This window comes from Pygocentrus nattereri, chromosome 21 (assembly GCF_015220715.1).
Source record: "Pygocentrus nattereri isolate fPygNat1 chromosome 21, fPygNat1.pri, whole genome shotgun sequence".
In the NCBI taxonomy this organism is placed as follows: domain Eukaryota; kingdom Metazoa; phylum Chordata; class Actinopteri; order Characiformes; family Serrasalmidae; genus Pygocentrus; species Pygocentrus nattereri.
In genome coordinates, this window is record NC_051231.1 from 4,070,834 (window position 1) to 4,085,615 (window position 14,782).

General features: G+C 43.0%; 1 protein-coding gene across 2 annotated transcripts in view; it reads left to right on the top strand.

Moving 5' to 3' along the window:
* The window catches only part of cdk18 (cyclin dependent kinase 18), a 66,980-nt gene extending 54,327 nt beyond the window's left edge, over positions 1-12,653 (top strand). For both annotated transcript variants that reach the window (XM_017714800.2, XM_017714798.2), the window contains 7 exons: positions 48-168; positions 1,246-1,343; positions 2,527-2,632; positions 2,839-2,881; positions 11,203-11,293; positions 11,375-11,452; positions 11,655-12,653. In XM_017714800.2, the coding sequence (XP_017570289.1) occupies positions 48-168; positions 1,246-1,343; positions 2,527-2,632; positions 2,839-2,881; positions 11,203-11,293; positions 11,375-11,452; positions 11,655-11,689 (572 nt within the window). In that variant the 3' untranslated portion in view covers positions 11,690-12,653. The remainder of the gene's footprint in view (positions 1-47; positions 169-1,245; positions 1,344-2,526; positions 2,633-2,838; positions 2,882-11,202; positions 11,294-11,374; positions 11,453-11,654) is intronic.
* The last annotated feature ends 2,129 nt before the right edge of the window (positions 12,654-14,782 follow it).

The window sequence follows — 14,782 nt, forward strand, 5'->3', positions numbered from 1 at the left end:
TTGTTTCCCAGCTGAAGAATGTTTCATATCCCTCTTTGGCTCGTTAGGCCTGGCGAGAGCGAAATCCGTCCCGACGAAAACCTACTCCAACGAGGTGGTGACTTTGTGGTACCGGCCCCCTGATGTTCTGCTAGGTTCTACGGAGTACTCGACACCTATAGACATGTGGTGAGCACCTGCTGATCTGCACGTCACCTGCTGGTATAGTCTGCGTACCATTACAGGAAAAGGCATAGGAGAAAAAGCTTATACACGCATATCAATACTGTTGTCAAAATGGATATTAAGCCCCAATCCCATGTCTTCTTTTTACCCCTACCCCTTGTTTTCGAGTGTCACCCTCACCCCTTGGAACTGAGCTACAGGGCAGTGGTTGAGGTCTTCCCTCTGAAATGAGACCCTCAGATAAAAAGAGCATCACTTCATTATCAGCTACCAGCGCTGCTCTGTAGGCGACCCTGCCCGTCTGCAGGGACAGCAGAGGAGGGGAACGTTCAGCTCCTCACTGCTGGGTTTTAGTTACATTTAGGGATCATACGCCTTCAAAGAGGGGGGCAGTTATTTATTATCACCCCCCCCAATTCTTCAGTGATGTGAAGCTGAAGTCAGATATTCTCCAGATTCTTGCTCGAATTTTCAATCTCATCTATAGAGGCACACACCACCTCACTCACTGAGAAACGGTGGTCTCGTCTTACCAAACGTCTCACTCTTCTCTGGCTTGGAGACCTCGTTTCCTCCAGGACCCACGCGAGCAGCGCTTGTTCGCTTTTTACAGTCACGCCTCGTCTTTGTCACACACATTTATTCCTCAGGTCACTTGAGTTGTTGGTTCAGGAACACAAACGTTTTCTTTTCTTCTACAAAATCTCAGACTGTAGTGCTCAATAAAAGCCCTGTGTGTTGGAGTAATCTCCGGGATTAGCCCGGTAGACTAATCAATCCATGTGTGACGGCAGCCGCGTGTCTCTTCCTGATATCTACAGCTCACAGACTTCCCATGGCAAGCCTTCCACCACGACTAGAAATCAAAGCGTGGTGCAGAGACCATCTTCAAATTCACCTTAACCAAAGCCAGAAAATCTATTAGAATCCAGTCTTTCATGCGAATTATCCCTGCTGCGTGTAAATGTCAAGATTTATTCGTTTATTTTGGAATGAATGCGCTTTTTTTGCAGAATATAATGGAATTAAGTAGAGCGTGGCATTGTGCTTCAAAGTGACGGTTCCTTGTCTTGGGTTCAGGGGCGTGGGGTGCATTCTGTACGAAATGGCGACGGGGAGGCCCATGTTTCCCGGCTCGACTGTCAAGGAGGAGCTGCACCTGGTCTTTCGCCTCATGGGTACGGTTAACCTTTGACAACTACAGCGTTCTGTAAAAAGATTTCCGTGAGTGAAGTGTCACTGCAGCTAAAGACCTGTCGGGAAGTTCAGGTTGCGAAGGAAACGTTCACTCTGGTTCCCGAGTCCCACAAAGGGCCTCGTTCGTTTTGCAAATCTAATCCGCTTTGCAGTGCATTCAAAAAAACATTGAAGCCCCAAAGTGAAAACGTACGTATTTTAATTATGTAAACTTTCCATTCAATTTAAATACATAAATCTAATGTAAACAAAGGTATTATAATTCATGTTTCTCCATCATGTTCGATGAATTAAATAACGTTTAAATTAGAAGTGCTCGCATTCATGCAGTTCTTTTGGATAGTCCACGTTTGATGCTTTGTAGATACTTTACTTTCAAGTTACATTCAAACAAATCTCTGCTAAATAGACCATCATTTTCTTTAAACCTGGCTCTGACTGTATTTAACAGTATTCACTGAGTCACATTACAGACTCATGTAAACAGAACTTTATATATGATCAAATTCCCTTGTTTAGAATTTCTGTTCACTCGTAAGTGAACTACTAATTAAAGCAGATGTTTATGTTCCTACTGAGGTGCAGCTCTCATGCTGACCATCACGCCGGTCAGCAACTAACGCTATCAGCCACCTCACGCTGTGCTAACATGCCGAGGTCACCTACAGTTACAAAAACCGTGAACTGTTGATTTGAATATTAATGTAATACAACTTTAAATACAGCTTCACCATAAATCCCTCCTATTGTTTACTTAATCTACCCTTTGTAACCCGTTACCATGACAGCAGACCTAGCACACATGCCAGCTAGCTAGTGCGCTGGTGTTTGTCTGGAGTATCTCTCAAAATAATCCAAATGAAGCTTTAATATTTGGTCAAAAACATTAAAAACACATATGAAGCGAATGCGCATCACTGTTTCGTCAGTTCAGTTAAATCAGTTGTGGACTTGTCCAGATTGGGCTGCGTCTAATAAAAATAAACAAGTAAAGTATATTTTTTATGTTTTTTAAAGTAAGGTTTATGCAAAATGTTTGCTTAATGTTTATGACAGCCATAATTATTATTTTTTCTGAGTGTAGAAATATTTCTTTGCCGGCGTATGATATTATCACCATCTGTGCAGGGTAGACAATAATGTATTCTGCCTCTTTTCATCCAGGGACCCCAACTGAGGAGACCTGGCCAGGAATTTCTGCTAATGAGGAGTTCAAGTCCTACCTATTCCCCCAGTATAGAGCCCAGGCCCTTATAAACCACGTTCCCAGGTAGCCGAAGTCCAAAACTGCATCTATCCACTACGCATCCCATGAAACACAGAAAACTAATATTGATAGAATGCATCTCACTGAATTCTCAAAGGAGCGTTGAATAATAGGGAAAGAGATGGAATTCCTGCATACTTACCTGGCAAATGCTTTATTCGGTCATTTAGCTTTGGCTTTTTCACTTTTTTTCCAATTTGTGGTTGCAGGCTGGACACAGAGGGTATTGACCTCCTCTCAGCGCTTCTACTGGTGAGTATGACTGTGTTAAAGGTGCACGAACGGCTGGTAATTATATAGGTTGTTTGTTATTAATAAGGCAAGTTGCCATTTGAGCTGACAGATATAGGTGGTCTTATTTTTGTCTTATTTTTAACGCTATGCAAATGTTCGTCAAGCAGTAAACCGTGCAGCGCCGTGTTCAGAAAATGATTACACAATTTTTAGAAAGATTTCAATGTTTAATGGGTTTCCTATAGGGCCTCATACTGCTTTAGCATCTAAACTTTATCTAAACTTTAGTAACCTAGACCCAGAATAAGCGCATCTCTGAGCTAAATCACACCAACAACTGTGACTTCCCACTGAAAATCCCTTTTAATCCACACCTAAGCTTAATTTATATCCAGGAGTTGAAGCCATGCTCCGCTTGTAATCTATGTTTGTGATGCACAGCGATAGCAATTCTTCTCAGAACAGCTCCTGAGAGATAATGAGGATAGCCATAGTTGACAGCCATGTAGGAGAAATAGACCCTTATGTCCCTTCACACAGTGTTAATATCACATTATTCCATCTTTCATCTTGTTGATTGCCTGTATGTACCGATCCATAACTTTCCTAATGAGCACAGACCCTGTGAAAAGGCCAGCGAGGTGCTTCATAATGTTGCGATCTACTCCGACGTGGACTTATTGATGTCTTATTGAACAAACGGACGTTGCCACACAACCTCCTCCTGTTTTTTGTGTTTTACTTACGCTGCTGACGTAAACAGGCATCATAAATGAACAGATTTTCAGAAGGGAACGAAAAGATCTAAACACACATGGCCAGAAGTATGTGGACACCTATGCATTGCACCTGTATGAGCTTGTTGCAAAACCATGGGCATTAACCCCTTAAAGGGCCAGGACCTGCTGGCGAGCCCAAAGTTTTGTTATACACTCCTTTTATCTAAGAATAGCTATACAGTTTGCATTGTAGTCCCTGTAGTTCCTGAATAGTCTTCTTTTTGCCCCTACCCCTTGTTTTTTGAGTGTTTGAAATCTTCCTTTCTGAAATAAAAGAGCATCACTTCATTAACAGCCACTAGCGCTGCTCTGTAGGCGACCCTGCCCGTCTGCAGGGACAGCAGAGGAGGGGAAAGTTCAGCTCCTCACTGCTGGGCTTTGGTTACATTTAGGGATCATACGCCTTCAAAGAGGGGGGCAATTATTTATTATCACCCCCCCTAATTCTTCAGTGATATGAAGCTGAAGTCGGATATTCTCCAGATTCTTGTCCACATTTTCCCGTCCCACCTTAAACGGAGCAGCAGTTACATTCTGGCGCTTCAGGCGTCAGAACTGCTGGACTATTTAAGGTGGAACGGGGAAGTTAGCTAACTGGCTACTGAGATTTTAGCATGCTATTAGCCATTTCTTATGCTTGTTATGAATAAAATGACTATAATACACTGAAACGTCATTAAACTAAGACAATATGATGGTTTTTCTACATTTTTAACGGAGAAAATTTTCACAGTTGTGGGTTTGTTTGGTCTCTTGTTCAGCTGTCTTGCCGGTTTTGCTTTTTTTCTCATAACTCTCCGTTTGGAGTCTGAAAAACCTCCGCTTGGAAAGCCATGTAGCCCTAAAACTTTGCCCTACCCCTCTATCCCAACAAGAATCAGGACACCCTACCCCTAGACATGAATGCATAAAACTGGGGACTAAGGGCTCAGTGGTAGGAGTGAAATGGGATTTGGCCTTAATATGTAATACGCCTGGGATTTTAAGGGGTTAATATGAAGTTGGTTCAGCACTCAACAGCACTGCTCTGTGAGTGCCCCTAAACTCTTATATTTCACAAGAATAACACTTACAGTTGAATGGGGCAGCTCTAGCAGGACAGAAATTTCACAAACTGACTTGGCAAACAGGATTCTCTGACAATGCCACAGTTAAAACAGGTTATACTGAGCTCTTCAGTATGATTCATTCTACTGCTAAAGTCTGTTAATGGAGATTGTTTGGTTATGTGCTTGATTTAATTCATGTGTTATTATTGGTTGTGGCTGAAACACTGTGGCTCAGTAATTAGGAGGGGTGTCTGCATACTTTTGGCCATATAGTGTAGTATGTGTAGTGTAGAACTATTTTAAAGTGAAATGTGAAAACAAAATATCTGCAGCATCTATTTTGACTGTGTTTGATCTAGCCATTTAAAAAATAGCCCGTAAAATGTTCATTTTTGACGTTTTTCCTGTCCAAAAGTACATTTGTGAGCAAAGAAATCAACTTTTTGCTCAGTTGTAGTTTAATAATTTGCGTTTACTTTACAATTGAATTATTCTCTGTTGATGACAGTACCTTCCTTACTATTTACGCTACCCTTTATTAGTCCCACAACGGGGAAATTTCACTTCTGCATTTAACACATCTGTGCAGTGAAACACCACATACACACTAGTTAAGAATACTTGCCCAGAGCAGAGGGCAGCCCTATCCATAGTGCCCCAGGAGCAGTTGGGGGTTAGATGTCTTGCTCAAGGGCACCTCAGTCGTGTCCTATCAGGTCAGGGGATCGAACCGGCGAATTTCCGGTCACAAGGCTGGTTCCCTAACCTCCAGCTCACAACCGCCACAACAAAGGGCTCAAAAAAGTGAAAACCAAAACAATTCCTATCAAACTTCGGTTCTTATGCTGATACATACTGGAGGCTGAAAACAATTCTGCAAACAACTCACAACTTGAGAAGTTCTTCTGACCTGACACTTCTTTTCAGAAGAAGTTTTTTGGTCGCTGCTTTTACTTCTTCAGTTGTGATTCCACTGAAGTAACAGCTCTTTTACTTGAGTCTGGTTCGAGGCTACTCCTGTGTGCATGTAAACGCGTTCATTGGCTATTCCTGGCAGACTCGCTGAGCTGTCCAGCAAAAACAGGATCTTGTCGAGGGCTCAGTAGTCGAATTTGGCTGAGATGCGGGTGGCTGATGAAGGCGTCTGCTGCAGGCTCTTCACTGGTTGCCTACTTCTCAAAGTCCAATTAGAGTTAGCGGCAGGAAGTGTCAGACAGAGAGGTTTATACCGCTATCAAACCACAGGTAAACAAAGGCGAGCTGACACTGCTAAATTCTGCCTCAGTCAAGCTGAGGCAGAGCTGGAAGAGCTGTTAGTGTCGTGGGCCTCCGGTGTGCACAGACAGAGGGAGAGCGTGCAGAACTGCGATGCTTTTGTTAGAGAGAAAATCCTCATTATGACTTTACTCATCTGGGCGGCACGGTGGCGTGGTGGGTAGCGCTGTCGCCTCACAGCGAGGAGGGCCTGGGTTCGATTCCCCGGCCGGGTGACCAGGGTCCTCTCTGTGTGGAGTTTGCATGTTCTCCCCGTGTCTGCGTGGGGTTCCTCTGGTTTCCTCCCACAGTCCAACGACATACAGTCAGGTCGATTGGACGTGCTAAAATTGCCCCTGGGTGTGAGTGTCTGTCTGTCTGTCTGCTCTGCGATGGACTGGTGACCTGTCCAGGGTGTATCCTGCCTTCCGCCCGAAGACTGCTGGGATAGGCTCCAGCTCCCCCCTGACGGAGAAGTGGATTAGGAAATGGATGGATGGACTTTACTCATTTATTAACAGGGACAACTGGGTGGTTCTACAGAAACGTCCATTTTTCTATCCGTCCATAGGAGTCACTGGTGTTATTGATCGTCACTGGTGCTACACATAATAAATGAAACACCAGAGACGTTTTAATGAAAAGTTAATTTCACAAAATAACTGCTACAGAGCAACAAACCACACGCTGTCCATCAGGGAACGCCCACTAAAATATGTCATTTCATCCATTTATATTCTATTTTGTCACAATTACTTCAGAATAAAGTCGGTCACACCAGTGACGTCAGCTAGAAGCTTCATATGAGATCAGGAGCTGAATGAGAAGATCTCTGAGAACTGAAAGACTCACCGTGAGCTTTTAAGTTAAGTGATACTTTTTTGATCCCACTACCAGGGAAGTTCAACCTCCGCATTTAACCCATCCGTAAAGTGAAACACCACACACACACACACACACACACACACACACCCACACCCACACACACACACACACACCCACACACACACACCCACACACACACACACACACACACACACACACACACACACACACACACTCACACAGGGCCAGTTCCCTAACCTCCAGCCCATGACTGCCCCCAAAGAAATTTACTGATCTGTTTTGTTCATAGATCCTCAGAAAACAGGTCAAAGGAGGTCAAGTGACATCATCAGCATGAACATGCGTTTTTTTGTTACGCAGTGACACCAGTGACACGACTCCTGGGGAACTTTCTTTATATATTTTATAATATCTATTTGGCATTTGTTTTCTTTATATCTACAAATTCATATATTTCATAGTCATGGATTTTACTATTATTGCAATTAAAATGGTAGAAAATCATGTTTTTTACCTCCAAATATGGCCCTGGCCTTGTGGGGACGAGGTCTTCTGTGGTGCTTGAAGTTCAATATGATTGATTTAAAAACCAATATTGTACAATTGAGGCTCAAGTAGGTGGAATTGTTCAAATAGCGTATTGTTTTTGTTTAAAATATTAATAAATTGTAACCCTAGCAAGTTTTTGAAGTGTAATATATCTGTAAACGCTAAGGACACAAAAAGTACGTTTCCACAGAGTGACTCAGCACATACTAGTCAAATCATTATTTCATGAGGGAAATATGGCTGATATATAGCAGGTATGTTTCATCTCCCCATATAAACAAACCATATTATGGCATATTCTGTTTAAATCTTAGAACATACAGGCATCACATACCACACTGGACAAAAAGCAGTCCTTCAATACACGTTAGCACAAGTTATTCATTTTTCAGGAGATATTTTTGAAGATCATTGAATACGTTTGGGATAAAGTTACTTAATGAATGTGACCAACTTCTAAGACTGAGCTTAGGAACGTACCCTGTTCTTTAGTGGTCAGGACCCCCATGGACCCTCACAGAGCAGGTACTATTTGGGTGGTGGGTCATTCTCAGCACTGCAGTAACACTGACGTGGTGGTGGTGTGTTAGTGTGTGTTGTGCTGGTCTGAGTGGATCAGACACAGCAGTGATGCTGGAGTTTTTAAACACCTCAGTGTCGCTGCTGGACTGAGAATAGTCCACCGACCAAAAATATCCAGCCAACAGCGTCCTGTGACCACTGATGAAGGACTAGAGGATGACCGACACAAACTCTGCAGCAGCAGATGAGCTGTCGTCTCTGACTTTACATCTACAAGGTGGACCAACAAGATAGGAGTGTCTAATAGAGTGGACAGTGAGTGGACACAGTGTTTAAAAACACCAGCAGCACTGCTGTGTCTGATCCACTCCGACCAGCTCAACACACACTAACACACCACCACCACGTCAGTGTTACTGCAGTGCTGAGAATGATCCACTACCCAAACAGTACCTGCTCTGTGAGGGTCCATGGGGGTCCTGACCACTGAAGAACAGGGTAACAGAGTATCAGAGAAACAGATGGACTACAGTCTGTAACTGTAGAACTACAAAGTGCAGCTATACAGTAAGTGGAGCTGATGAAATAGACAATGAGCGCAGAAACCATGAGGTGGTCAGAATGTTAGGCCTGACCGGTGTGTGTGTGTGTGTGTGTGTGTGTGTGTGTGTCTATATATTCATCCTAATGCTGAAAAATGCATACCGTGTACTTAAAGGCCATTTTACCTGGACATTAAATAAATGATGAATGGTCTCTGACCTTCGCTCAGTGTAGTATAAGAGTAAATCTTATTATAATAGGGGTTGGAAGCTTGTCAAGAGATAATTACCATTGTTATTATTCTTATTGTCATTACTATCACTGATACGGCACTGAGTCGCGGTGCGCATGCTTGTCTGCAGATAGGCTTCTGTCCCGCAGCGTGAGCATGACGGGTAACCCTTCAGTGTGATGAAGGAGCAGGGCGATCCGTTAACGGTGACAGCGCGCTTAATGAGCGCGGGCCGCGCACCTGTTTCACATCAGGAGCCGCACTGAGTAATCACAGCCGGTTCTAGACTGTGACAAACGGGACACGCTGTGTGATGCAGTGGTATGTTTGGGAATGGGGAGGTTATAGCTGGAGCTCACAGATGCTAATGCCAAGCCACTCACAGACACACTACAGGAGCAGCGCCTCGCGCATATATATGAGCCGTGGTATAGGTAGTTGTGGAATGAACCAGAATAAATATGTAAATATGCCATATATTTCTATGCATGTACATGGCAGTAAAGTGCAGGATTAATGCAGAATCAGGTATTTTAACATTAAAACAGTCAGGATGAGGTGAGCTCAGGACCAGGAACAACGTCTTCACTAAATCCAACTAAACACATCAGCATTTTAAAAAAATCTACAGAAAACTACACAGAAGGTTTTTTCCAGTGTTTTACAGAGCCCTGCTGTTGACATCCTATATACATAAAAATAATGTGTGGCCACGACTTAGTAAGGCATGGGAATGAGATCCTAATGCATAGCCACAACTTAGTAAGGCATGGGAATGAGATCCTAATGTGTTGCCATGACATATTGTCATGGGAATGAGATCCTAATGCTTGGCCTTGACTTAGTAAGGCATGGGAATGAGATCCTAATGTGTGGCCACGACATAGTAAGGCACGGAAATGAGATCCTAACGCATAGCCACAACTTAGTAAGGCATTGGAATGAGATCCTAACGCATAGCCGTCAACTTAGTAAGGCATGAGAACAAAATCCTAATGTGTGGCCACGACTTAGTAAGGCATGGGAATGAGATCCTAATGCATAGCCACAACTTAGTAAGGCATGGGAATGAGATCCTAATGTGTTGCCATGACATATTGTCATGGGAATGAGATCCTAATGCTTGGCCTTGACTTAGTAAGGCATGGGAATGAGATCCTAATGTGTGGCCACGACATAGTAAGGCACGGAAATGAGATCCTAACGCATAGCCACAACTTAGTAAGGCATTGGAATGAGATCCTAACGCATAGCCGTCAACTTAGTAAGGCATGAGAACAAAATCCTAATGTGTGGCCTTGACTTAGTAAGGTATGGGAATGAGATCCTAATGTGTGGCCTTGACTTAGTAAGGTATGGGAATGAGATCCTAATGTGTGGCCTTGAATTAGTAAGGCATGGGAATGAGATCCTAATGTGTGGCCACGACATAGTAAGGCATGGGAATGAGATCCTAACACATAGCCATCAACTTAGTAAGGCATGGGAATGAGATCCTAATGTGTTGCCATGACATATTGTCATGGGAATGAGATCCTAATGCTTGGCCTTGACTTAGTAAGGCATGGGAATGAGATCCTAATGTGTGGCCACGACATAGTAAGGCACGGAAATGAGATCCTAACGCATAGCCACAACTTAGTAAGGCATTGGAATGAGATCCTAATGCATAGCCGTCAACTTAGTAAGGCATGAGAACAAAATCCTAATGTGTGGCCTTGACTTAGTAAGGTATGTCGATGAGATCCTAATGTGTGGCCTTGACTTAGTAAGGTATGGGAATGAGATCCTAATGTGTGGCCTTGACTTAGTAAGGCAGGGGAACGAGATCTTAATGCATAGTCCTTGATTTTATATTTTATATTTTTTTTATTCGATTGTTAAATTCAAAAACATTTAAAAGAAATAATGTGTGCGGGGGTCCTTATGGAATACGTTGCCTTGAGGCAACATTGTGCGACAATGGGAAGAAATGACACGGAGCCGTGTTCCCTGAAGTGGTGAGACCCGGCTTGTGATTGGCTAAATCCATTCCACTGTCGCACAATGTTGCTTCTAGGCAACAAACATATTTCTGCAAGGTTCTGAAAGGTTTAAATGTGCCCACTAAGAGAGAGGATGACCAAGTACATGCGTTTTATTGCCTTACTCAAACTTTTCCCTTCATTGTTAACGCTTTTGTTGCCTTTAAATATGTATAATTTTATAGAAAAATGAGGGGAATTAGTTCGTTGCCCTGAGGCAACGTTGTGCAATAGACGGTTAAATATAAAAAGATGCTCAGTCCCAGTCAGCGCTTCTTTGTTCACTGCAGCCTTTAATACCTTTCTAGCTCTAACACCCCTGACGCATCTCCTGAAGGGCCCTGGTAATGAGCTGATGAGTTGAATCAGCTGTGCGAAGGGAAAGAAAACACAAGCAGCGCGATACTGGAGCTGATTATCAGTGCTGTAGTCAACTGTTATCAATTTTGTTCTGCTTTCTCGCTTCCATGTATGTCCTTAATTTATCACTACTGCACTACAAACACATCCTAATGCGTAACCTCCTAATGTGTGGCTGCAGTACGACACCAAGAAAAGGATCTCGGCCGAGGCGTCGCTGACACACACATACTTCCTCAGCCTGGGAGAGAACATCCACTCCTTACCAGACAGTGAGTACGCCCACCTCTCTAATAAAAGAGAGCATTTATCAGGTTCTTGATTGGGCCTTTAAATCTCTCCTCTGCCTCTAGCATCGTCTGTGTTCTCGCTAAAGGAGGTGCAGCTGCAGAAGGACCCAGGCCATCGCAGCTCTGTCTTTCAGCCCCCAGGTATTCCTTTAGTGCTTGCTCTTCATCACACTTAGCTTCGTGCTGCCTGGACAGCTTTTAGTCCACTAATCCTGCTAGATGTATGAGCGCTGCAGTAGCACAGCTGCAATCCTGAAACCCCGCGTAGGAATAAAGCCGACGTGAATCTTTGATACGCACTCGTTTAACGATAGATGCTTCGTTTCCTTCCTTCTAATTTCAGGTCGGGGCAAGAACCGCCGGCAGAGCATATTCTAATGGCTGATATGGTGGCCACCCAAAAGAGGAAGGTGTACATCAGATGAACAACATCACTATGAAGCAAATGGCTGTAGCTGACCCTTCCGTGTCCGACCTGCCCGCCCGTCTCCTGAAACCTTCCCTCAGTGATACACACAGCTGAAAGACAGGAAACTGGAGACCTTACACACTGAGGTCAACTGTATTCGCCACTGCTATATATGATTAGAGTCTATTACCTCCCCAAAGAGTGGTAAACAAACGCCTGGCTTTCTCCTGCTGTCCCGGGTCCTTGGAGCCTTGAACAATATAGGCCAAAACACTCTTACATTTCTGTAAAGAATGCTGGAATATTCTCATGAATACCGTTTTTTGGACATGGGTCTGTGCCTGGTTGCATAACAGCACTGAAGTTTCCTTTAACGCTTTAGATTTCACTCAAGTAAAGATATTAAATATGTGCAGTGCAGTGAACACCTTAAATGTTTTCTTGGCTAAAAACAGCAGTTTTCTCTGATCAGATATTGTTTTATGTCAAGTTTGACTGTTGCCATGGAGACAGTTAGCTTGCCTGACTTTGTGTTAATCCCTTTGAATGGCCAGTTTTATCACACACTCCTATAACCTAAGAACAGCTCAGGCAGTTTGCGCTGAAGTCCCTGTAGTCACTGAATAATAAGCCTTAGTATGTAATATGCCTGGGATTTTAAGGGGCTCAAATTCGGAGGTTTCCCAGTCTGTAGTCTGTTATCATCATCATCATCTTGTCTGAAAAATTGGAGTTCCTTACCGATTTTAAGGTTTCGCTAAGCCCCTGCTGTTTTCTTGAATTAATAATTCTTGATAAATGAATCAGGACCAGTCCCATTTCTTACTTTTACGCCTACCTCTTGTTTTCAAGTGTCACCTTAGGCCTTGGAACTGAGTTACAGGGTCAGTGGTTGAGATCTTCCCTCTGAAATGAGACCCTCAAATAAAAAGAGCATCACTTCATTAAGAGCTACCAGCGCCGCTCTGTAGGCGACCCTGCCCGTCTGCAGGGACAGCAGAGGAGGGGAAAGTTCAGCTCCTCACTGCTGGGCTTTGGTTACATTTAGGGATCATACGCCTTCAATGAGGGGGGCAATTATTTATTATCACCCCCCCTTAATTCTTCAGTGATGTGAAGCTGAAGTCAGATATTCTCCAGATTCTGGTTCGAATTTTCTCGTTCCACCTTAAATGGTGCAGCAGTTACATTCTGGTCTATTTAAGGTGGAACGGGAAAGTTAGCTAGCTACCTATCGAAACATTAACATACATTTTTATGCTTTTTATGAAGAAAATGACCAAAATCCACTGAAACAACACTAAATTATAATAATAAAAGAGCGGTTGTCGTAACTGTTTAACAGAGAAAATTCTCACATCTGTGGGTTTCTTTGGTCTCTTCTTCTCCGTCTGGCTGGTTTTTCTTTTTTTCTCATAACTCCGTTTGGAGTTTCTGAGAAAACCTCCGTTTGGAGGGTCATGTAGCCCCACCACTTCACCCCACCCCTCTATCTCAACAAGAATAGGGTCACCCCACCCCTAGCCGGGAACGAGGGCTGGAATAGGACTGGGCCTTAGTCTTGAACTAAAAAAGCCTCGTGTAGACTTATGGTCCATCATACGCTTAAAAAACATATTCAACAAAAATAAAAGGGAGTCTAAAGAGAGACTAAAAGCCAAAATGAACATTTTAACCATCGCTACATCATCTAAAGACAAGGAGAACACCCTGCTGATGATGCATCTCGAAGGTGGGAGGATCTTTTGAAAAGCTGCAACTGCTAGACAGCTAACGTTGCTGCTGGGAAGCTGAACATCTAAGGCAGCTGAATCTTCATTAGTTGTTTTAATCTCCATCACAACAGAGAGAATGGATTACTTACTTGTGAGCTAAAAGCTAATGTTAGCAAGGTTAGCTAGATCCCTTTCCTCAGTTTGGCTTCTTTTCTCTGACTGGAAGGATAAAAAAAAACTTGTCTCTGGTTCATTTTGTGCTGAATAAACATAAAACCGCTGCTTGCTCTATGATGTTGCTTGGCAGCTTGGTTGTATTTATTAGATAATAGATCGGTGGCTAAGCTAGCAGGATCGGTTGACGCCACAGGGACTCTCAACGGCTGTGTGATGTATTTGCTTAACACTAATAAACAAAAAACATTGTGCATTCTGCCAAACTGAGAAGACTAAGTGATGTAATAACAAAAACCATACCAAGTCACACATTAACCCCTAGTTTTAGACCTCATTAAAGGTGCAATGTGTAAGATTTAGTTGAATCTATTGGACGGAATGGAATATAGTATACAAATCCATGTTTTCATTGATGTATAATCATAACGTCACTATAGATTGTTGTGTTTTCGTTAGCTTAGAATGAGCCCTTCATATCTACATAGGGAGCGGCTCCTTTCTACAGTAGCCCAGAACAGACAAACCAAACGCTGACTCTAAAGAGTGGCTTTTCGCATTTTTACCACGAAGCAGCAGCTTGAATTTAGTGGCGTTTGGGAGACATGTAAGGAAGAAGTATCAGTCGTGGTCGGTTCTAGCTAATCAATTTGTGGTACTCAGTTTGAGAACCCAGATTTTGACAAATCACGTTTATTAATTAGCACAAGAAAAAGTGAGGGCGGGTGAATTCTTGTCGTGAAAGACGTGGAAAAATGACAGCCACTGTAGATTCTACCACACGCTTGGAAAGGAAGGGGTGAGGGAGGGGTGTTCAGTTGGTTGCAGTTTGCAACCTCACCACTAGATGCCACTAAGTTTCACATACTGCACCTTTAAGGTCTTTTTTTTTTGTAATTATGTAATTACTTATGATGTTCTATGCAACCAGGCACTGACGTTACAGCACTCTTGTGACACGCTTGACCAAAACAGACCTGTTTAATGAAATTGCTCTGGAAAGCCGCATCAAATATGATGTGTTACAATATTTGATAACAACAACAACAACTACAGTGTTCAAAAAGTACATCCCTTTGAAAAAAAAACGACTGGTAAACGGATTTAAACAAGAAAGAGACTCTCCGTCTCTCACTTAGTGTAGTTCTTTCAGGTCCTCTGCTATTAATTACA